General features: G+C 46.4%; 1 protein-coding gene across 6 annotated transcripts in view; it reads left to right on the forward strand.

The window, feature by feature from the left end:
• The window catches only part of SETX (senataxin), a 64545-nt gene that overhangs the window by 34918 nt on the left and 5221 nt on the right, over window positions 1-24406 (forward strand). For 4 of the 6 annotated variants that reach the window (XM_047098172.1, XM_047098175.1, XM_047098173.1 and 1 more), the window contains 11 exons: window positions 423-579; window positions 4876-4977; window positions 5172-5287; window positions 6780-6851; window positions 8789-8938; window positions 9979-10086; window positions 13351-13538; window positions 15512-15604; window positions 17252-17416; window positions 20930-21028; window positions 22318-22405. In XM_047098172.1, the coding sequence (XP_046954128.1) occupies window positions 423-579; window positions 4876-4977; window positions 5172-5287; window positions 6780-6851; window positions 8789-8938; window positions 9979-10086; window positions 13351-13538; window positions 15512-15604; window positions 17252-17416; window positions 20930-21028; window positions 22318-22405 (1338 nt within the window). Of the gene's footprint in view, window positions 1-422; window positions 580-4875; window positions 4978-5171; window positions 5288-6779; window positions 6852-8788; window positions 8939-9978; window positions 10087-13350; window positions 13539-15511; window positions 15605-17251; window positions 17417-17794; window positions 18261-20929; window positions 21029-22317; window positions 22406-24406 lie in introns of those variants that run through there. The other 2 variants (XR_006965540.1, XM_047098176.1) reach the window with 2 other exon arrangements.

Genomic DNA, 24406 nt, shown 5'->3' on the forward strand with positions numbered 1-24406 from the left:
TGACACGTGCAAATAACTGCCAGGGGTCTTTTCCCTGCACTTTTGTGGGTCTTTTCAGCGACCTGTCCTGTGTGACACTAATCTGAAGGGCTGGGATGGTGGCCTTCTGGCTTTATTGTGGGTCACGTCTAATGCAGAGAAACTGTGTGGAATGCATTCCTGGGCTACACTTGGGTTGGATTGAATACACAGTAACATAAGCGGATAGTGAGGAGAGGCTCAGAGAAGCTATGATAAAGTGTTACGTTTAGAGGCAATCTTAATGTCCGTGTAAGATGTAGGTGCTGTTATGTATTTTTAACTGTTTACGAAGAGAACTTTGGAATATGCGTGGAAGTAGAGAAAAACTGGAAAATTCTGTGCCCAAGCTCATTAGTATTTCTTGTTGTCTGTCTTTTCGGCGTGTGTGTGTCCAATTGTAGAACCAGAGGAAGGGGCGTTCAGATGAAAACTCCAATGCCAAAATCAAACAAAACCGTGTCCTTGTGTGTGCGCCTTCCAACGCGGCTGTTGATGAACTTATGAAAAAAATCATCCTCGAATTTAAAGAGAAGTGTAAAGACAAGAAGAATCCTTTGGGTATGATCCTTCTATGGGCGTTTCATTTGGTTTTGGTTTTGTTTTCATTGTTTAGTGTGGGCCGTTTTGAACGCGAGCCACGTCTGGTAATAACTTCTGCTTGGGGCTGTGTCCCATACGTGCTCATTGATTCATTGAGCACATTTTGTTGAGCACTTACTTACTCTGTGCCAAGGCACTGTGCTCAGTGCTGAGGTTTCAACAGGGAGGCCTTCCAAGAGACAGTAACGAGGAAGTGGATCAGTGGGCAGTTAGAAACAAAGCCGTGTGTTCTGTAAGCGGTAAAATGTGGATACTTGGCAAACAGAGTGGCCCTTGGTTTAGTCTCGGGGTGGGGGGGGCGGTTAGGGAAGACTTCTGGGGGACGTGCCGTCTGAGATGAAACCTGCAGAGCAATCAGGAGTTAGCCGTGGGAAAGGGTTGGGGGCCTGTGGGGAGCTCCTGAAGTTACTCTCCATAAAAATGACCAGAGGCGAGAGAACATTGCCATGCAGTAGAGCTAGACCACAGTTAGCTCCGCCAAGGTGCGGTTTGGGGATTTGTTTACTGTCCTATTTCCAGTGTGATCTAGCAGCGAGGGGAAGTACTGGTTTGTGAAACCTGTTTCGTTGGGCAGGTGCGTGGGTTGTACTGGGTCTCGAGATCAAACATACTTCATAGGATCGGTCAAGGTCAAGGGTTTATAAAAGCGCTGCTCTAAGCGTAGGAACACCGTGCAGTGAATATGTTGGGTCGAAGGATTTGTGCATCTTCAGTTTTGTAGATAGTACCAGATTCTTCCCAAAAGTGGTTGTAGCAGTTGACACGCCCAGGAGCAGCTCCCACGCACATGCAGTGGTGTGGTTTTAACACGCCTGTCCCTTCCCTGACCAGCCACGTGGGGGTGGCACTCGGGCCTGTGTGGACAGGGCACCAGGGCCGGGGCCAGGCGAGGCCAGCCAGCAGCCAGGGTGCAGTTTGAGATTTCTTAGAAAACGTCTTCTGGCCACAGGAGAGAACCGTGTTCTTTCCCATTGCCTTCATGTTCCGCTCCTGTTACTCCTTCCAGCCGCCCCGAGCCTCCTTAAAGAAAGGCCTGGGACACCTTTGCCGTTCAGTATGGTGTCGGTTTCTGGGTTTTAGTCTTCACCCTTTATCGGGTTAAAGCAGTTTCCTTTTTCATTCCTTTTTCTTGTGAAGGGCTGTTGGGGTTCATTGCATGCATTTTTCTAGTTGCATCTGTTGAAATGATAAACTTTTCTTTAGTATGTTGTTGTGGCAAATTACAGTGTTTATCTAACGTTAAAATGTCTTGGGTTCCTAGAGTAAGGCCAACTTGGTCACGTATTATTATTTTTTTAACATGTTGCTAGATTGCTAATGTTTTATTTAGGATTTTAAAATTAGTACTCCTGGGGCGCCTGGGTGGCGCAGTCGGTTAAGCGTCCGACTTCAGCCAGGTCACGATCTCGCGGTCCGTGAGTTCGAGCCCCGCGTCGGGCTCTGGGCTGATGGCTCAGAGCCTGGAGCCTGTTTCCGGTTCTGTGTCTCCCTCTCTCTCTGCCCCTCCCCCGTTCATGCTCTGTCTCTCTCTGTCCCAAAAATAAATAAACGTTGAAAAAAAAAAAATTAAAAAAAAAAAAATAAAGAAAAAAAAATAAAATTAGTACTCCTAAATGAGGCTGGCCTGCGATTTTTCTTTGTCATATCTTTGGTTTTAGTTACGCTGACCTTAAAAATGGAATTGGGGAGAATTTTTGTGTTTATTCTTTGGAATGTTTTATATATGAAAGAGATTATTCCTTGAAGATTGATTTGTTTGTAGTGTTTATTGTCTTTTTTTTTTTTTTTTTTTTTTGACAGAAGGGTAAGTTTCAATATGTTGTCTAAACGTCCTTAACTGTTACATGTCTATTTAGGGTTTCTATATATATGTATATTTTTAATGTTTGTTTATTTTTGAGAGAGAAACCAGAGTGTGAGCGAGGAGGGGCAGAGAGAGAGGGAGACACAGAATCCAAAGCAGGCTCCAGGCTCTGAGCTGTCAGCGCAGAGCCCAATGTGGGGCTCGAACTCACGATCCCTGAGACTATGCATGACCTGAGCCAAAGTCGGACGCTTAACCGACTGAGCCACCCAGGCACCCAGGGTTTCTGTAATTTTACTGAATTTGGCTAATTCATGTTAGCCACTTCCTCAGAAAGTGGCTAATATCCATGAAAAATTTACACTTCCTCTTAGGTGTTTTAAAATATATTGGCAAAAAGTTGCTCATTGTAGTCAAATTAAAAAAATCGCCACTGTATTTTGATTGGGTCACCTTTGTCATTCCCTGTTTTATGTATTTAGTCTCTGAGTCCACACGTGACATGGGCGGGCCTATGGTTGGAAAGTCCTGGGAAAGAATTTAGTTTTTCCCAGCTAAGCCCATTCACTTCTTCTTCCTCCCATCTCTTCCAGGCCCTTTTCCTTTCTAGCGGGCTTTAAAATTCAAGCCTCCGTGATAAAATTTCTGTACCTTCACTGGAATGGTAGTTTTGCCAACGTAGACATTTGGCAAACTCTCGGTAGAACTAAAGATTTTTAGGGGCGCCTGGGTGGCTTGGTTGGTTGGGCGTCCGACTTCAGCTCAGGTCATGATCTCACAGTCCGTGAGTTCGAGCCCCACGTCGGACTCTGTGCTGACAGCCCAGAGCCTGGAGCCCGCTTCAGATTCTGTGTCTCCCTCTCTCTCTGCCCCTCCTCTGCTCATGTTCTCTCTCTGTCTCAAAAATAAATAAAAAAAAAAAAAATTAAAAAAAATTTAAAGATTTTGAAATCTCTATTTTTTTTTAATGTTTATTTATTTTTGAGACAGAGAGACAGAGCATGAGCAGAGGAGGGGCAGAGAAGGGAGGGAGGGGCAGGGAGGGGAAGACAGAGCATCCGAAGCAGGCTTCAGGCTCTGAGCTGTCAGCACAGAGCCCAACGCGGGGCTTGAACCCACGGACTGTGAGACAATGACCTGAGCTGAAGTCGGATGCCTAAACCGACTGAGCCACCCAGGCGCCCCATAAATCTCTGTATTTTATTGAACGTAAAGTAAAAAATTCTGAGCACCCAGACGGTGCCAGCCCCAACGTATCCTGTCCCTCAGGGAAGCCACAGCAGCTTGGGGTCTTGTAGCTCTGGTTTTGAGCCTTCTGTTTCTGGCCTCTAAGAATTTCTCTCCCATCTCTATGAGCTCACCCTGCAGTGTAAAGGACGTCTGTTATAGTTTTAGTTTATGGAGCATTTCTAGATGTTTATCATGGGTGAGTTTCCAGGTAATTCCATCCACCTTTCTCATGGAAACAAGAAAATTGGCAGTTTTGAAACCTTCAAGCAAATGTTAGCCAGAGAAGAGGGCTTCACGTTTAGAAGAATGAGCTGAACTGGGAACAAAAATATGTTGTAGATAACTGTTTAATAAGTCCTTCATTCATTCAACCTATACTTCCTGTACTTAACCTGCTGGCCACTGTTGGAGCCAGTGACCAAAACAAAACCTTGTTCACAGGCAGGAGATTAACAATAAACAAATAAGTACGTGATGTGTCACATTCAGATAAGTGCTAATAAACTCTGGTGATCGCTATAATTTAGCCCAATGATGGAGTGGGTGATGTTTAGATGAAATAATAATATATAAACTGCGGTAACCTAAAATGAAAGTGTGGTTAATAACAAGCCGTTTAAATGATGCTTACAGCTTTTGGAATTACCTACTCCACAGAATTTCCAGCATCTTTGTATCCCTTAGATTCTGGAGTTAGCAGTGTGATGTTGTGATGTGGAGGAGAGTTTCAGAAACATCGTTCTGAGTATTCTGCCGACCGAGAAGGATCTGATAGTAAAATATGATTCTGTCTTGGAAGTTCAAATATGTGTTAACATCTGAAAGTCTTTGTCCATCTGAAATATCCTGAGGTTAAGAAATCTTATTTTAACTCACCTTTCCCCAAATGTATTTTACTGTGGAATGGACAGAACACAGCTTGAGAAATGCTGGTAAAATTGAATCTCAAGTTTGTAACGTACTGCTTATGCAACCTCCGAAGCTTTTATTGGGTAGAAACGTAGAAATGGTAAGTACTCGCTTTGAGAGTGGTTGTGAAGCGTATCTAATGTGTATGAATCCTGTAGTGTACTTTCAGGCATCTAGTTGACTGATGATTAATCTTAGCTCCCTTCTCTGATTGTTAGTATGCTTGCCTAGAAATAGATATTATGAGATGGTATGAACAGAGACTGGCAGTGTTGTTATTATTCTCTAAGTACGATTTTTTTTATCAACAGGAAACTGTGGAGATATAAATTTAGTACGTCTGGGTCCAGAAAAGTCTATTAATAATGAGGTCCTAAGATTTAGTTTGGACAGCCAAGTTAACCACAGAATGAGTAAGTACTAATTGAGGCACATACTAATGTTACTTCTATTTCCTTTTATATGATAGGTAATATCTTGGTCATTAAAGGTAATTTGGAGACATTTGAAATAGAGTAGCTTCGAGAACTAGTTTTTTTCCTCATTGTGTACGCATATGTGTATATATTTGTCAGAATTAGCTTATTCTTTTTTTTTTTTTTTTTAGAAAAAGACTTACCTTCTCATGTTCAGGAGATGCATAGAAGAAAGGAATTTCTGGATCATCAGCTAGATGAACTTTCCCGCCAGCGTGCTTTATGCCGAGGTGGAAAGGAAACACAGGTATCTCAACATTTCTTGATTGATGTTTTCTAATAGCTGATAGGTACGTAAGTTAGCATGGAGTATTTGATATCATTTGTTTATCGCGGAATAGCTGAATCTGTATGAAGATGTATACAAAAGCGGTATGCCTTATATCAGGGATTAATGAACTTCTTCTGGAAAGTAAAGGTCGTACATAATTTAGACTTTGCAGGCCATATGGTCTCTGTGTCAACTACTCAACTCTGCTGTTGTAGCCCAAAAGCAGTGATAGAGAATTCACAAACAAATGGATGTGACTATATTCCAATAAAACTTTATTTACAAAAACAGATGGTGAGTTGAATTTGGCCCACAGGCTGTAGTTTGCCGTCGCCTGCCGTATATTAAAGCTGTAGTGAATGGATTAGGTAGCTTTCAGTTGCAAGTTAAAGAAATCCAAATTAGACAAAAAGGGGAATTCACTGACTCAACATGCCTAGGAACTCTGGGAGTAAGTTCAGCGAGGCTGGGTCCAGGGGCTCAGGTGATGGCATTTCTCCACCTTCCCCTCGATTTGGTTTTCTGTGTGTCAGACCTTTCTTCTCTTGGGAAGGTAAGTGCCCAGCATCTCTGGGCACCACCGCCCCGGCTTAGAAAACCCATAGGAAGAGAGGGGGCCGCTCTCCCGCTATCCATGCATCAATGCCACGGAAGGCGTCCGGTTGGTCCCTGGATGTGCAAGCAGATCTCCTCCCTGTTTTTAAGGGAATGGGGGCCGTGGTTCACCAGGCCTGTGTTCTGTGCCCATCACTGTAGCCAGAGGGATGACTGGGTTGCGAACCACCCAGAGATGAGGGGAGGAAAGAGCCCCAGGAGTTGCACTGCCCAGCAGACAGAGACAGCACACAGGGGACGCACCAGACAGAACAGAATCTTGTGCATCGTTAAGGATTTGTCAGATTAACACTGCGTGGAGCTCCGGGGGCCATACCACAGAGAAATTGAAGCGGAGACATTGACTACGCACAGGTCCCGGAGGAAGTACACGTCGTGGCCTTGAGGGGCCACACAAGAGGTCAAGGCGGAGTGCAGACAGGCAGGACCTGGGCACGTGCCTCTGTTAGGGTCCGTGGGTGGGGTGCTTCGGGGGTCCTGGGCTAGGGCCGGATCGTTCCGCTCAGACCAGAAGAGCGGGGAGAAGCCGCGCGGGCGCTGGTCACGAGGGCGGCCGGACGTCCTGTCAGAGCTGCCGCCTGCCCTCGCTCTGGCTGCCCCTCTCCTCCCCGGGGCCTGCGTGTGAGGACTCGTATCAGGGGAAGGTCTCTGCAGGCTGCTGGGTGGGACGGAGCGGCCGTGAGGCCCCGGTCCCGAGGGCCGGCTCAGCGCAGCACGGGGGTCAGGACTCTGCTGGTAAAGGGAGAGCAGGTGGGGTGAATGGGCAGTGTCGTCTGCAAGGTAAGGCAGCCGACCGGAGAGTATTTTAGAATGCTCAGGTTAATCTTAAAGATTGCATTCTCATTTTTTCCAGAGGCAAGAATTAGATGAAAAAATTGCAAAAGTTTCAAAAGAGAGGCAGGAACTAGCTTCTAAAATTAAAGAGGTAAGTGGTTCACTGATTTTCCAGGTTTTTTCTTCTTTCTTTCTCTGTTTTTATGATGAATTATTTCACACAACCGATGGACTTCTCTCAGTTACGTTTAAAACTTTGCTTATTATGAAAACTTTTTTTGAATGTGAAAGTAAATGGTGCAATTACACGTACATTTGCTTTTTTTTTTTTTTTTTTGCCTGAAATTCTTATTGTCACCTGAGATCTAAGAAAGGTGATGATAAATTGTCTTCTCCTTTTGTAGGTCTGGGTAGGTATTAAAAAAAACTCATTAGGTGCTCTTCTCCTTCCCCCCACTGCAAAGTCGGTTATGATAATTACCATCAGATGAATAGTCAAAGTAGACACGAAGGTGTTTTCCTTACTAAAGAAAATTTGTGCCCACCCAGGGATGCTAAAAAAAGAAGAGGAAGAGACATCTTCTGTCCGGCTTCAAGTAGAGTCATGGCGGCTGGGGGTTTAGCTAAGAAAGTACAAGCACGTGTTTGGCAGTTCTTGGCTGAAAGCTACACTCGCCATATTTGCTTTTGGTCATAAGAATCCTCTGTAGCGTGTAACTTTTTCCCCAGTATTCTTTTGGATATAAAGATATCAGGCGGCGCCTGGCTGTCTCCGCCAGTGGAGCGTGTGACTCTTGATCTCGAGGTCATGAGTTTGAGCCCCACGCTGGGTGTAGAGATGACTTAAAAATAAAATCTTTTTAAAATCAACAACATTTAGATTTCTCAGAGCAAGGGACGAGCCAGATCTGTATCCTCGTCCTCAGATTTCAGCCCTAATAAACCGGTGGGGGTCGGGGAGAGCAGGTCACGGCAACTGGTAACGTTACTCATGTTTTTAAGCCGAGATTTTTCCCTTGAATGTATTGTTAGCCTTCCCTCCATTGCTAAACAAATACAGTTGCACTTAGTGCATATTTCCATTAGCTGTTTGTTCACTTCGGCACAAAATGCCGTGGAAAGCTTTTTATTAAAATTGTAAACCGAGCCCCAAGTTAGTCCTCCCGAATCTACGGATGAAGTCTGTATTTGCACGTATTGTGGGGTTTGCTGCTCCCCACTTGGTTCTGTGGGCCATGGAATTAATTTCACTTGGCTGTGTTCCTCCGTGGGAGGCCGAGAGGAGAGGTGTGTGAAGGTGACAGTGCCTTCACGTGTGCCCCGAGGGCCACAGCTGCCACCCTCTGAAGCTCACACACACACACACACACACACACACACACACACACACACACACGCCTTGGGAGTCCAAGTCCGTGGCTGAGCAAGTCACGTGTCCAGGGATGAGCCACTTTATAGGAGCAGCACCAGGCTCAGCGAGTCAATGATAAGAACCCTGGCTTATTAGCTTGAACACTAAGTGGTACGTGTTGTGAGGTGTCAGTCACAGTCCGGCTCCGCCCCGGTCTCTGTGTGACCGGTGGGCCGGGGTGGTCTTTGTTACTGTGAAGCAGAGTGCTCCTCGTTTTCACGGGTGTCACTGTGGGTACAAGCCTTTGTGAAAGGCAGAACGACGCTATACGTGCTTAACGACCAACAGAAAAATGTATCTTCTAGCTGAGTTGTGACCCCAGTTTAACTCAGATAATTGCTTCACAACTATCTCTGCGCATTCTGATACTGCCCACATACATCTGCTGTAAGAATTGTAGTTTGCTTTGACCAAATCAAGCCTGAATAAATTTTTCCTAATGTGCTTATATCATGTTCTGAGCTTAGACTCACTGCACAGCACAGCGTTCTCTCTCTGGTGGTTTCCGATGATCTGGAACGTTCTTGCTGTTTTCTAGATCTGTGGTTCCCCCTCAGGACTCGCTGAATGTTGTTGTCACGTGATAAATGGTGGATGTTTTACAGTAAAAGTAGGCCTACTGTCATCAAGGGTTTATAGACGGCTGAATACTGATTCACCTTTGTCTGTTGTCTTAGGTTCAAGGACGCCCACAAAAAACACAGAGCATCATCATCTTAGAGTCCCACGTCATCTGCTGCACACTGAGCACGAGTGGCGGTTTACTGCTCGAGTCTGCTTTTCGTGGGCAAGGGGGTGTCCCCTTCAGTTGTGTCATCGTCGATGAGGTCAGTGGGCCGTCGGCCGAACGGCCGTATGGCTTATGCTGGCGCTGTGCGGGCCGAGCCGGGGCGGGCGGGGAGGCGCGCTGCTTCGAGGACCCGGAGGAAACGGTCTCGGAGCATCTGGTTTTTACCTGCCGTCGCGTGTGTGCGCGGTCTCTTGTGTTGAAATGTGCTGCTGACGGCCCCCCACAGCCGAACTGGCTTGTCCGGAATTGGGATGACAGTCTTAAGGATGCCTGACTGGTCCCTGCCCGAGGAGTGTCTCCTCTCTGCTCGGAATAGCTCTGGTTCCCTTTCGAGGCAGTTGGCATATAACTTTGGACAGCTCTGAGCCACAGTGTTTTCAGCTCACACCCGTGACTTGTAGTTCATTCACGGAGCAGACATTTGTCGGGCACCTGCTGTTTGCCAGAATGTAGAGCCAGAAGACCGAAGACGTGGAAAACGAGCTGCAGGAGGGTTGGTCCAAGATCCGGCTTCACCAAAATGAGAGGATGGAAACGGGGGAAGTGATGACACGCTTGAAGAAGGTGTCCTCGAAGAGAAGCTTGAGTCTTGCAGATGACAAGGCCAGCTAGGAGCAAGGGAGAAGGGGGGTGGCAGGGAGAGGGGGACGCACCGCCACGCACTTGCCTCAGGACGTGCACGTGCCCAGCGAGAACAGAGAGCACAGAACTGGGGCGTCACACGGCTCTGGCTCGCGCTGGCTCCCCGGTGGTCGTGGCACCTGAGCCGTGCCAGCCTCACGACGCGTGTGCGGCGGTTCTTTCACTCGATGGTTTAGAGCGTTTGTGTCCGTTGTAACCATAGAAAAATCCTTCTCTGTTTTTCTCCGTTTATAGTATTCTTTTAATCAAAAAAAAAAAGTCGGTGCTCATCACAAGCGTCCACTCAAAAATCCTGGCTGGTATTCAGTGCAGAAGGAGAAAGTGTGATACTTTTCTGAATGTTAGAACTTTTGTGAATTTGAGAAACCGCACGGGGATAAAGAAACAGCAGAGATGATGAAGAATACCTTTTCATTCTGTACTTTTCTTACCCAGGCTGGGCAGTCTTGTGAAGTGGAGACTCTTACCCCGCTCATCCATCGATGTAACAAGCTGATCCTCGTCGGAGACCCAAAACAGCTCCCTCCCACGGTCATCTCCATGGTGCGTTTGTTTCACGTTCGTAACACTTTAAAGGGGGGGGCTTTTTGTTTTTGTGTTTGGAGGGGGGCTTTCTTGGATCATCATCTCCTGTTTGGAGGGAAAAGTAGGGAATGGCTAACAAGAGAGAAGCACCGTTTGGATTTTAATAGGTAAAAGTCTGTGAAAATGTCCCTCTGTTCCTAATTGTGCTTACGTACATACGTGACCCATGCAGTGGGAGCGTCAAAGACCAGAAGACGAGAAAGACCCGTGTTCCGTGTGCATTGGGCTTTTTCTTTGGGAAACAGCGCGCAGCTATCTTAAGGGCTGTATCTGATCCATTTTAGTACATAAACACCAAAACTATAATACAAGGAAAATTTTAAAAGGAGAAGTTTCCCAACCTCCTGATTTATATTTAAATGTATGCAGATTTGAGGAAAACATTACACAGAGTACTTTAAATGTACTTTTAGAGTACACTTCCAGTTTTAGAATTCTGTGTCCTATCGGGGGGATAAAAAATGTGCTTCTCACGTCCTCTGAAAGTGCAGCGTCAGGAAGAGAGGAAGGGGGCTCTGAACCCCGCCTGCGGGAAGGACCAGCACCTTGGCAGTGGCCTGTCTCTCCTGTTCCCTCACCAGAGAGGGCTCCTAGAAATAAATGCCCGCCAGAGTTGGGGTTTAATAAATGTTTTGGGTAATCTGAATAGGTGTAGACCATGGCGTTGAATTTAATAACGTTTGTGTATTTCACTAATACATAGCTGATTTGTACAAATGTAGAGTATTGGCTGCATAAACAACCCCAGGGAACAGATCCTTCCCAAGCGTGTGTGTGCACTTGTGGAATGAAAGCGTGTGGTTTTTGTTGTCCTCGTGGTGTTTTGACTTTGGAATCATTCAGAACGGTAGTGCGGCTCTTTCACACCTGAGCACACTGCGCGATCACACCTGCTCTGAGTGAAGACCTGTGTCCATAGGGAAAAGCTGCTGGTGATCTTGTTCAGGGGGAGTAAGGAAGAGCCAACTCTGTACCGTGTTTCTTTTCATTTAAAGTTTATTTATGTTGAAAGCGCGAGAGAGCACGGGACGGGGAGGGGAAGAGGGAGAGAGTGAGAGGATCCCAAGCAGGCTCTGCACCGCCAGCACAGAGCCCGATGCGCAGCTCCAACTCAAGAACTGTGAGATCGTGACCTGAGCTGAAATCAAGAGTCGGTTCCGGGTGAGCCACCCAGGTGCCCCCGTTGTACTGCACTTGTTTTGAATAACACGTTATTTCACAAAGTTACTGATTAAATTCTTGATGGGCCCCAACTTTATTACCTCCTTTGGTGATTGATAAAAGCGACAGAAATGAGAAAAATCTGGCCTTTTTGTTATTGTTGCCGAAACAATGCAGCCTTCTTGAGAACAATTTAGAAAATAATTACAAAGTTAATTTTCTCAACTTGCCTTTCTGTCCACCTCTATTTAAGGAGAATCGTTGCGAGTATTTTAACAGATTTTGTGGCCTGTTCTCATTCGTGTCTTTCCATCAGTGTTTACTGAGTGCCAGCCTGATTCAGGCACTGTTCTAGGTGCTGGCGTAAGACAGTGAAGAAAAGAGACAGAAATCCCTGCTTGCATTATGGAGCTGGCACCCGGGGGGTCAGTAACTAAGTCCCTAAAAGATGGTTTGTGTGTGGTTGTATATATGTAGGGTTTGCTTTAAAGGGCCAGAAGCATTCTGTGCCAGATTGTCTTTTTTCCAGTCCAAGAAGAGATCAGGATTATCCTTCCACGTCAGAGCGTAGAAATCCACGTCATTCTGTAGGATAGACTGGGGTTTTTTTCGCAGGTATGGAAGTGGTACCTTTTTCTTTTTCCCCAGAAAGAAGATTCAAAATGAGGTTTTGGCCAGCTTGTGAAGAGAGAAACTTCTGGGGATGTGGATAAAATTGTTGAATGTCTACTAATACTAAGTTACATAAACCTATTTAAAATCCCATACAGAAGTAGCCTATGATTTAGGAAGTAACGCCTTTTTTCCGCCACTCTCCTGATGCGTGAACTTTGCACGCACGTCTTCAGTGCCGTGTCTTAGGCATCGCGTGTGAAGCTCCCATCTCCGTTGTCCTCGTGCATCCCGCAGAGTACATTTGCATCTAGGTTACTTAAGACACGGTACTTATCGGGGCGCCTGGGTGGCGCAGTCGGTTAAGCGTCCGACTTCAGCCAGGTCGCGATCTCGCGGTCCGTGGGTTCGAGCCCCGCGTCGGGCTCTGTGCTGACAGCTCAGAGCCCGGAGCCTGTTTCCGATTCTGTGTCTCCCTCTCTCTCTGCCCCTCCCCCGTTCATGCTCTGTCTCTCTCTGTCCCAAAAATAAATAAACGTTGAAGACACGGTACTTATCTGTGTGATGTTGACATTAAAAAGCGGATCCCACTGGATCCCGTTGGAAAATCCCACTGATTTTCCAGGTTGTAACCCACTAACGGGTTTATGAAATCATCTTAGTAATTACTGTCAGTTGTCGGTCTTCTCCATGGGAACATCTGTTCTGTGATGCTTGAGCGAAGTCACCTTAGCAGTCTCAGCACCCCAAACTGTAGTGGCTCCGTGTATGTTGGATGGACGGATGGACAGATGGATGGAGAAATTGGTCTTTAAAAGGCTTGTACGATGACAGTCAATGCTTCCATTTGTGGGAGAGTCCCCTAGAAATAATTGTTAAAATTTGTGTTACAGTTCTTTGTTTCTTTTCTTACTGATTCTTTCCTGAGACCTCTGTTTACATCAAAATAGTTTCAGTTTGTGGCCACTTACAAGACGACATCTTTTTCATAACCCGTATGTAGATTTTCTAAATGAACTTTTTTTTTTTTTAATTTTTTTTTTTTCAACGTTTATTTATTTATTTTTTTTTTGGGACAGAGAGAGACAGAGCATGAACGGGGGAGGGGCAGAGAGAGAGGGAGACACAGAATCCGAAGCAGGCTCCAGGCTCTGAGCCATCAGCCCAGAGCCTGACGCGGGGCTCGAACTCACGGACCGCGAGATCGTGACCTGGCTGAAGTCGGACGCTTAACCGACTGCGCCACCCAGGCACCCATAAATGAACTTTTTTATAGTCAAGCTACATGGCTTTTCAAGGGCCGGAGTCAGAAACCTCTTTCTCTGAATTTTTGCTTGTTGGTCATCTCAACACCACCTAAACCTTGCCATTTCCACATTACCACTCAGTGTTTTGATGATAGTGGGAAAAGTATGAATGAATTCTTGGAAATTGGTTCCTCCCTTTCAGAAAGCACAGGAGTATGGCTATGACCAGTCAATGATGGCTCGCTTCTGCAAGCTGCTGGAAGACAGCGTAGAGCACAATGTGATCGGCAGGCTGCCTGTTTTACAGCTTACTGTTCAGTACAGGATGCACCCAGACATATGTCTCTTCCCCTCTAATTACGTTTATAACAGAAGCTTGAAAACAAATAGGTGAGTTCATTCCTTTTTTTTTTTTTTTAGTTTATTTGGGGGGGGTAGGGGGAGAGGAGAGAGGGAGGGAGGAAGGGAGGGAGGGAGGGAGGGAGGGAGGGAGAGAGAGAGAGAGAGAGAGAGAGAGAGAATATCCCCAGCAGGCTCCACACTCAGCACAGAGCCCTACAGGGGGCTTGAACTCACAAACCGTGAGATCATGACTTGAGCTGAAATCAAGAGTCAGAGACTTAACTGACTGAGCCACCCAGGTGCCCTCTGTTTATTCCTTATTGGCTTATTTTATTTGTAGGGTTAGCTGCTTAAGAAGAATAGGTATTTTGGTATGTTCTTAAGTCCTGTCATAAAAAGTGTAAAACAAAGGTTTAGTAATTTTTTTTCTAATTACAAGAGCCATGTTGATTTTAGCAAATGTATATAAACAAAAAAGAAGGGGGGAAAGATTGCCCTTATTTATGCTACCCAGAAATAATCACTCATAGCATCTTGCTGTATCTATTTCCAATCTTTGTATTATGCCTATCTTTTTAAAAAAATTTTTCACTTTATTTATTTTTTTTTTTTTTTTAATTTTTTTTTTTTTTCAACGTTTATTTATTTTTGGGACAGAGAGAGACAGAGCATGAACGGGGGAGGGGCAGAGAGAGAGGGAGACACAGAATCGGAAACAGGCTCCGGGCTCTGAGCCATCAGCCCAGAGCCCGACGCGGGGCTCGAACTCACGGACCGCGAGATCGTGACCTGGCTGAAGTCGGACGCTTAACCGACTGCGCCACCCAGGCGCCCCAAAAAATTTTTTCACTTTAAAATTATTTTATAATATTTATTTTGAGAGCGAGCGCAGGTGAGGGGCACAGAGAGAGGGAGAGAGGGAATCCCAAGCAGGCTCAGCGCCGTGAGCATCGAGCGCAGCGTGGGGCTCAATCCCATGAACCGTGAGATCACGACTGAGCCAAAATCAAGAGCCAGACGTGCAACTGACAGAGCCACCCGGGCTCCCCACTTTTTGAATTCTTTTTTAAAAACTTTTTTTTTTTTTTTAAGTTTATTTATTTCACGAGAGCATCGGCGGGCAGGGGCAGAGGGAGAGAGAGCATCCCAAGCAGGCTCCGTGTTCGGCACAGAGCCCCACGTGGGCTTGATCTCGTAAACTGAGACCATGACCTGAGCTGAAATCAGGAGTTGGACGCTTAACCGACTGAGCCACCCAGCCCCCCCCCCCCGCCTTTTTTAATTTTGGGGGGGAAAAAATCATACCATACTGTACATAGTACAGATTTTCCTTGACTTATGACGGAGTTGTGTTCCTATAAACATAAGTCAAAAAGGCATGTAATATACCTAACCTACCCTCCCAAGCATCCTAGCTTAGCCCAGCCTGCTGACATGTGCTCAGAACCCCTACGTTAGTCTACAGCTGGGCAAAGTCATTTAACGTGAAGCCTATTCTGTGATAAAGTGCTGGATGTCCCGTGTGATGCACTGAATACGGTACCGAAAGTGACAAGTGGAGTAGTTGTCAGTGTAGGGGAGGTCACCCTCGTGATCGCGGAGCTGCCTGGGAGCTGCGGCTCGCTGCTCTCGTGAGAGGAGCATACAGCACATGGCTAGCCCGGGACAGGATTCCAATTTACAATTCCCAGTGCGATTTCCACTGAAACGTATTGCTTTTGCACCACCGCAAAGTCGAAAAATTGTAAGTGGGACCATCGTAAGTCGGAGACCATCTGTGTTCTGCGGCTTACTGTTTTCGCTCATTGCCTCGTGAGTGCTGTTTAGTCGTGGTTATCTGTAAGTGCATAGACCACTCGCCCTCGCCGAGAACAGAAATAAAATCTGTGTTTTACCTTTTGCTAAAACACATTCTGAGAAGATGTCTTATCCCCAGCTTCTTCCCTGACAAAAAAATACTCATTATAATGAGAATTTTTTTCTTATAACTTGTATTCTGAATGGTGGCTGCTTTTTTGTAGACTGACTGAAACCAATCGGTGTTCATCAGACTGGCCATTTCAACCTTACCTCGTGTTTGATGTCGGAGACGGTTCAGAAAGACGGGATAATGAGTATGTTTTCCTCCCTTGAATCCCCAGTGATGGTCCCAGAGTTGTTCTATTATTTTTGTTCATATTTATATTGAAAACATTTTCTGTGCCTCTCTCTGCCTAGGATCAGGGCACAGTCATTCTTAGGGAGCTAGGCTACTAGCTTCTCCTTTTTATCATAGATTATTAATATCTCTGTCTATATGTTTCGGCCTTGTAGTTCTTCTTAAGTCTGTAATGGGGATCGTAATCCCTACCATGATAAGCTCTTGAGCAAATACATGCTAAGGTCACAGCTGTGAGTAGGACAGACATGGCCCCAGTGCATGGCTGTTGTGATCGAAGACAAGAGGCAGTATAGATCCCTTGGATGAAGGTGGGAGACAGAGGGTGAACGACCCCTCACGTGTGGGATTGTGAGTAAGGGAGCACATTCCAGGCAGTCTGTGAGTGACAGAGAGGTTTGGTGGCTGGTAAGCAGTAAAAACTTCAAAGGAGTCAGGGCTTACGAGAAAATAAGAGAGTAATAGTCTAAAGGCTGCTTTTGTCAGCACAGGGCCTATCTAGAAGTAAGGAGAAATAGAAATGCCACCTCTGTGTCACCGAGAGCGCCGTAGAGAAGGTGACATCCTCAGTAAGAACGAGGCAGTAAGCCACCCAGGAGGGGGGAGGGGACATTCAGCGAAGAAGTTAAGAGAGACAGAGAAGCAGTTGGCCACAAGTAACGTGGAGGTGAAGGTCATAGAGGAACGTTGGCCTGAGAGGTGAATGACGAAAATAAGGACTTCAGAGATGGAAGAGAAGGCTGGCTGACTGGGTTTTCTGTCAAGTGAGCCTAGAAGTTAAGAACATGGGGATTAAAGGCCCTTAAACTGAGACCTTCAGGCAGCTTCAGGTGCAGTGCAGTTGTTCTGGAATGGGAGTGAAGGGGTGCATGTCGTTTGGGAAGTGAGCTGGGAGTGCAGGGGGAGGCCAGTGCGGACGCACCCCCGGGCTGCGTCCTGTTCAGTCCGCGTGGACGGCGGCCCCTGGCCGTGGGTGCGAGCTCCGCACAGCCAGTGCTGGGGAGTGAAGGAAGACGATCCCGTCTAGAGCGCTGGTCTCAGTGTGTGCAAATTCTTTTTTTTTCTTTCTTTTAAGTTTATTTATCTTGAGGGAGACGGGGAGAGGGGCAGAGAGAGGGGGAGAATCGCAAGCAGGCTCCGTGCTGTCAGGGCAGAGCTCAGCTCGGGACAGAACCCACGACCCTGGGATCATGACCGGAGCCAAAACCAAGAGTCAGATGCCCAACCGACCTAGCGACCCAGGCGCCCCCAGACAGTAGATGCTTAGTGCTAGCTCTTTCCTGTTCCTGTCTTGGTTACTGTCAATACTTCTTACTGTTGCTGTCCCTGTTTTGACAGATGAAGAGATCGGTGAGTAAGCTTCAGGTGACATCACACTCTTCGTCCTCATAACTTCCTGTTTCACTGGGTGGTTGTATGTCTTTAAGGGTACCATATTGATGGTCATTGTAACAGCCTCTTTGAGCCACTGATGACTGAGCAAAGGTCAAAGCTACCTTCCTGCCCTTCACTCTAGCAGAAAACAAAGTGGGACTGAAGCTAGCAGTTGGACTGCTATTAGTTTTGATGTGTTTTGTTTTGTTTTGTTTTTCATCTTATTTAGCTCATATATAAATGTTCAAGAAATAAAACTGGTAATGGAAATAATTAAACTTATTAAAGACAAAAGAAGGGATGTTACTTTCCGGAACATTGGCATAATAACCCATTACAAGGCTCAGAAGACGATGATTCAGAAGGATTTGGACAAAGAGTTTGATAGAAAAGGGTGAGGCATCTATATTTTTACAGATATTTCCAGGTTTTCGGTTGAATTAAAAAGAAGAAAGAGGGGCTAAAAGGAAACCTAACTCTAGGGAATGGTCTCAGGCTGTGGTAAGATAGCAGGAGGAGACTCACGGGCTGGCTTGGGTCACGCTGGGTAGGGAACGCTCACCCTCCCAGCCCCGCAGACCAGTCAGTACCTCCTGCTGCTGGCAGTGTCCTCCCCACCACAACTGGCAGTGGAACCGACTGAGAAACCCTCCAGGCCTTTTCCTTTAGTTCCCGGGACTTGTTGACCTGAATTGTAATTCTAGTAGGATTCATGAAGTAACACTTGCACTTGGGATAAAGTATTTAACCCTTTTCATGCCTTTATGTACAGGATGAAGATCGTGTTTTTGTCTCATTGGAAAGCCATTAACTCAAACATTTCTTAACCTAGAAACACACAAGCTTACCAAAATTGGCTCTAGAAAAAATAGAAAATTTGAACAGACCTGTAAAAAGAGATGGAATTAGTGGTCAGACTCTTTCCAACAAAGAAAAACCCAGGACCAGGCTTCACTGGTGAATTCTGCCAGACATTAAGATAAGAATTAACACCAATCCTTCTCAGACTCTTCCAAAAAATAGAAGAGGAGGGAAGACTTTCTAACTCATTTTATGAGGCCAATATTACCGTAATACCAGAGCCACGGAAAACATCCCAAGAAGAGAGAAACTACAGGCCAGTATCCCTTATGAATATGGATGTAAAAATCCTCAACAAAATAATGGGAACTGAATTCAGCCGCATATTAAAAGGAGTATACACCAAGACCATAGTGGGATTATCTCAGGAATGCAAGGTTGGTTCAACATACAAAAGTCAATCTGTGTGATCTACCATACTAATAGAACAAAGGGAGAAAACCTACATGATCATCAGAGTAGATGTAGAAGGAGCATTTGACTTTTCGTGATAAAAGCACTCAACAAACTAGGAATAGAAAGGAACTTCCGCGACCTAATAGCAGGTATCTATGACACGCTTGATGGTCAGACTGAGTGCTGTGCCGCTAGGATCAGGAAGGGTGCCTGCTCTTGCTACGTTTGTGCAGCATGGTTTTAGAGGTCCTAAGCAGGATAATTGAGCACGAAAAAGAAATTAAAGGTGTTTGTATTATACGAGAACTAAAACTATCCCTTTTCGTAGTTGGCCGGACCTACTGTGTAGAAAACCCTAAAAATCCACATAAGCTCTCCATTCGAACAGGTGAGTTCAGCCAAGTTGTAGATGCAGGATCAGCATACAAAAATCCATCGCGTGTGTGCGCAGTAGCAACTAGCCATCTGAAAAGGAAATTTAAAAGACAATTCTGTTTATAATGGGGTCAAAAAGGACAAAATATTTAGGAATAAAAGAAGAGTACAAAATGGTGAAAGCAGTTAACACCTAGGTAAGTGGAGAGACATTCTCTGTCTGTGGATCAGAAGACTTCGTGTTGTGAAGGGGGCAGCGCTCCCCAGAGTGATCTACAAACTCACCCTCAATTCTGCCGTCTCTGCCAGAATTCCAGCTGCCCATTGTGTAGAAATGGACAAGCTGAACCTAAAATTCACGTGGAAATGCAAGACACCGCAATTATATTGAAAAAGAATACTGTTAGGGGCTCATGCTTTCCTATTTCAAGACTTACTACAAAGTTAGTTATCAGAACTGGTACGGTCCTAAGGATAGACCTGTAAACCGGTAGACTAGAATTGGGAGTTCAGAAATAAACCCGTGCATTTATGGCCAGTGGGTTTTCAACAAGGGGGCCCAGGCCATTCACTGGGGAAACAAAATGGTGCTGGACCAACTGGATCTCCACCTGCAAGAGAATGAGTTTCGAACCTTGTCTCCCACCCCATCATAATGAACTCAAAGTGGAGTAGAGCAGGAAATCTAAGAGATAAAATTATAAAACTTGGAACAAAGGTATAAATCTGTATGACCTCAGATTAGACAGTTTTCTGGTATGATACCCAAGCACAAGTTACCAAAGAAAGAATAGATAAATTAGACTTGATAAAAATTAGAAACTTCTGTGTGTCAAAGTACACTACCAAAAAAGGGAAAAGACAGCCCACAGAGTGGGAGAAGATACGGATGGTTCCTGACTTACCATGGTTTGACTTAGAATTTTTCAGCTTTCTGATGGTGTGATAGCAGCACACATTCAGTAGAAGCTGTACTTCAGGTTTTGAATTTGGCTTTTTCTCCCCCGGGGACCGGTGTGCGGTATGATCCTGCCTCGTGATGCTGGGGAGCGGCGAGCCGCAGCTCCCGCTCAGCCCCACGGTCCCGGGGGTAAACCATGACACAACCGTTCTGTACCTGTCGCAGTGCAGTGGTCAATAAATTACGTAAGATAACCTAGCACTTTATCAGGAAGTGGGCTTTGCCCAACTGTAGGCAAACGTGAGTGTCCTGAGCCTGTTTGAGGCTGTCCAGGCTAAGCTCCGGTGTTCAGTAGGTTAGGTGTAACAAATGCATTCTCAACTTAAGGTATTTTTAACTTCTGATGGGTGTATTGGGATGTGACCCCATCCTAAGTCAAGGAAAGTCTACTTGCACATCCTGTATCCGATGGGTCTCCTATCCGGAGTATAGAAAGAACTCCCACAACTCGGTAACAAACAGTTGAGTCATCGGATTTTTTTTTTTTAACGAGCGAAGGCTTTGAATAGCGTTTCTCAGAAGAACATTGTGACCGAATGGTCAACCGGCACGGGAAAGATGTTGCACCTCGTTTGTCACTAAGGGAAATGCACATCGAAACCACAGTGAGATACCCTTTCACCCACCTAAACGATGACGATGATGATAATAATAGATAATAACAGAGTTTGAACAAGGACGTTGAGAAATCGGAGCCCTTGTGCTTTGCTGGGAAGAGTGTAAAATGGTAGATCACTGTGGAAAAACAGTTTGGCGAGTCCTCAAAAAGTTAAGCATAGAATTACCAAGCGGCCGAGCAGCTCCCCTGCTAGGTATGTGCCCAAAAGAACGGAGAAGATGTTAGCACGAAAGCTGGTACGTGAATGTTCACAGCAACGTTACTCGTAACGGTCAAAAAGGGCAAACAAGCCAAACGTCCCTCAGTTGTGAATGGATCGATGGCGGTGAAAGAAGCCAAGCGGGAAGGGCCACGCGTTTCATGATTCCGTTTATGTGCGATTACCAGACAGAAAGCAGGTTGGTGGTTGCCAGGCCTGGAGAGCGGGAGAAATCGCGAGGGACTGACTGCCGACCGGCACGAGGGGTGGAAGTGTCGTTGCGGAGGCAGACGGAGGTGGCGGTTGTACAACATAGCGGGTACTGAGCACCACGGAATGCCGTACTTTAGAACGGGGAATTTTACGCTCCGTGAATCCTGTTTCGGTAAAAAAAGAGAACCGTGAAAAAAGCTTTTGCAGAACACTGCCGTGTGAACGTGTGCGTTTCGCGATGAGCTTCCTTTTTCCAACGAGCCTGTTTCTCTTTTGCAAATAGGCCGGCAGAAGTAGATACCGTGGACGCGTTCCAGGGCCGCCAGAAAGATTGTGTTATCGTCACGTGTGTCAGAGCAAACGCCATGCAAGGCTCCATTGGGTGAGTAACTCTTCGTCACTGCCTTTTCACTGGTCTGTAGTCTCGAGCCAGATCTGTTTCCGACCACCGTCGGAGAATACCGTCATTTGCTCGCTCGGCCTTTATAAAGCCGTGAGTAACGTCGTGAAGGTTTCCCTCCTTCGGTTGCGTGAAGTCGATCCGCTGTCTGGTGTGCTGCTCTTCGTACCTCGTGTGTTAACCTGTGTCCCGGTGGCAGTCTGTCCTTTCCCTCTGAAGAGTGCCCTCCATCTTGGACCGGGGGGAGTTTGCAGGGGGCTTGCTCCTCTCCAGGATGGGTCATGGAGTGGTTTTTCGTCTTCGCTGTGTTTTCGTGCTTTGGCCAAGTTTGTCAGCCTTAACTCCTGTGGGTTTACTCGCTAAAGAGGCCCAGGACACTGTGACGGTGGACAGAAAACTCCCCCGCGTCTTGGAGCCCTGAGACTCCTGTGTAGTTACTTTTTTCCTTCTTTTGAGGAGGTGAAAGTTCCAGATTGTACAGATATGTTGACTTGGTCTGAAAGAAAACAGTAACGTAAGTAATGGTGACGTACGCTCTCCCCCGTTTGGAGAGAGTCTGCACGCACACACGGAGGCCTGGTGTCTCCAGACCATCCTGTTAGCGGTCCGCTCTCTCCCAGCTCACTGGAAAGTTCACCTTGTTCGCATGGCAGTTCTGTTCCTTCTGAGCTCCCCTAGATCTGTTGGTACATTTGTCTGAGACTTGTGTGTTTGTGTACTGGCTCCACGACATTTGAGTGATTTCAGATACATTTAAATGAAGAGTCCCTGGTCAAGGAGCGCCCGGGTGGCTGTCTGTTAAGCGTCCGACTCTTCAGCTCAGCTCACATCTTGATCTCAGGGTCATGAGTTCAAGCCCCGTGTTGGGCTCCGCACTGGGCACGAAGCCTACTAAAAAATGTTTTTTTTTTAATTTTTAAAAATAATAACTGATCTAGTATTGTATTTTTAGGATGTTTCTAAGGCTTAAGAATGACGCTGTTAAAACTGCCAGTGTCTCCTCCAAGTGAGACTAGGAGATTGACCGATGCACCACTTGGGAGGGAAAGCTCCGGATATTTTGTTTATTGTTTTTGATGGAAGTTTCTTATTTGCCGGGGACCCTATGTTGGGAAAAGGGAGAAAAACCACATCACGTTAAAGGAGGAGAAGGAGCCTGAGAAAAGCTGTCTGATGTGTGTGTCTGTGACTCACCTACACTCACATGCTAAGTCATTCTGCAGAAAGAAGTAACTTTTTTTTTTTTTTTTTTTTTTTTTTTTACCACTTAGATTTCTGGCAAGTTTGCAAAGATTGAATGTCACCATTACACGAGCCAAGTACAGCCTCTTCATCCTCGGACATTTAAGGACCTTGATGGTAGGTGCATTCCTGGGACCAGAGGACTCCAGAGTCTGCCCATGGTTAACTGAGGCTGGCTCGAGGTTTCGTTTTTATTTTCCATCAAAATGCAAGTGATCGCAGGGTTACAGAATAGTGAGCCTCTTCCCCCTGGTGGTTCTGCGCTCCGGCAGCTTCTGCCTGGGTGCTGACCGCTCACCCTGCCCCGGTCCAAGGCCCAGGTACCCATGGTCTGTTCTCAAGATGACCTTTTTCAAAAAGAAGAAAGAAGTCTCCCATCCGGGGACTGTTGAGATAGTAAATCCGTACTATGAAGTGAAGTGCTTGGACAGCTGTGGGCACTTAGCAGACACTCCGCTCACCTGCTCGTTACTGGCCCAGCTTAAGGCCAGCGGGAGGGAGCTGGCGAGCGCGCGCGGGTCCTCCCTCCTGTGTGCCGCGCGCTCCGTGTCCCCCCGGGTGGGGGCCGTGGCGGAGCCCCTCTAGGAGAGGCGGCAGGTTTGCGTCCGTCCGTGGTGGACGGAGCGCGGCCTCATTCGGTGATGTCACGGCCCGGGAAAGCAGATGCTTGCTGCCTGTCACCTTAGGGGTAATAGCTTCGGACTTGTCGAATTTCAGTGTCTAACACGGTCGTTGGTTATCGTAGGAGTGGAGCCAACTCATTTGGTTTTTTTTCCCCCGGTTTTCCCCCTGCTTTCCGGCTTAGTGCCACCAGAGGGCATTGCGACGCTGTCTTGCCCGTGTACTTCTTCCCTGCGTCTGTGCTTTTCAGGTTTTCTTGTTTGGGTGCCCCGTTGAAAGAATTTTTGAAAGCTGCCGGTACCACCTGTTTTTAAGTCACTATGAAAAACTTGTTAGAAGTTTAACTAAAGATTTTGTTTCTAGCATGTTCTAAATCCTGACATGGTGAAATAACTATTAAAAATAAATCTTTACGTTGCTCTTAAAAGTGTCCAGCAGAACAGATAGCCGTAGGACTCTCTTTGCTTTTGAAATTGAATTTCCACTTGTACTTGTTTAGGATAAGATTCAGTGGGGCATATATTTTTGTAATTGTCTCACTATTATCTCTCTCTGCCATGAACATTTATACATAAGCTGGAAGTTTGAAAAACATTTTCGTAACTGAGGAGACTGTGTGAAGCGTGAACTTCTCTGTACTTTGTTCGCAACTTCCTGTGAATCTACAGTCACCTCAAAATAAAAGGTTTTTTGTAGAATTATTTTTCCTGGGACCGTAAGGATCTAAGTGTGAAAACGGGATTTCTTATCAGTTGGTTGACCTATTACTATTTTTAGTAATAAAATTTTTGAATTTTGGCGGTGTTTAAACCTGGAAGGTAACATGGCACTTGTGTTGTGTATGCCCTGATTAAAGGAGCCTCTGTGGGCTCCCCCGTTCCCACCGCCCCCTTCTGTTTGGCACCCAGGAGTTTGTGCCCTGGCAGTGCGGCCTGCGGTCGGATGACCGGGCAGGACAGAGTCCGGGCGGGAGGGCCCCGAGAGCGCGTGGGGGAGGTCTTCACTCTGGGAAGCCAGCGCCGTAAAAAGATGGAGAAAGAATACAGTAAAAAAGTCCCAGTTTATCACTTGGCTTTTTCCAACTTAACTTCCGCGGTCCTTGGAGCCTTTTTCCTATGTTTTTGTTTCTGTTTTTGTTTTTTATGCTTACCCCAGTTTTCCTTCCGGAAACAGAACCAATGACGAAGGCACTTGGTTTTTCTCTGAGAAACCAAGAGTGATAGCCCTTACTCAGAACCGTTTTTGTGCTCTCAGAATCCGATTAAACACCACCTTTAGGTGCCGTAGACGTGGCAGAGACAGCAAGACCGTCTGCTTCGTGTCACACCTGTGTTTCGGCCACAGGGTGAGCATCTCTGGAGCTCTCCGGAGCGAGAAAGAGATCCGAGCCGCGGAGCCTGGCTCGCGGGCCTGCGTGGTGTGTGCCGGTCCCGGCCTTGCGTGTTACTGACGCGGCCCTTCGAGCGTAACGAGATGCTGTGAGGTCAGCATCGATAC

This window comes from Lynx rufus, unplaced genomic scaffold, assembly GCF_022079265.1.
Source record: "Lynx rufus isolate CCGP_SWC_20201006 ecotype Redwood Valley unplaced genomic scaffold, mLynRuf1.p SCAF_44, whole genome shotgun sequence".
NCBI lineage: Eukaryota > Metazoa > Chordata > Mammalia > Carnivora > Felidae > Lynx > Lynx rufus.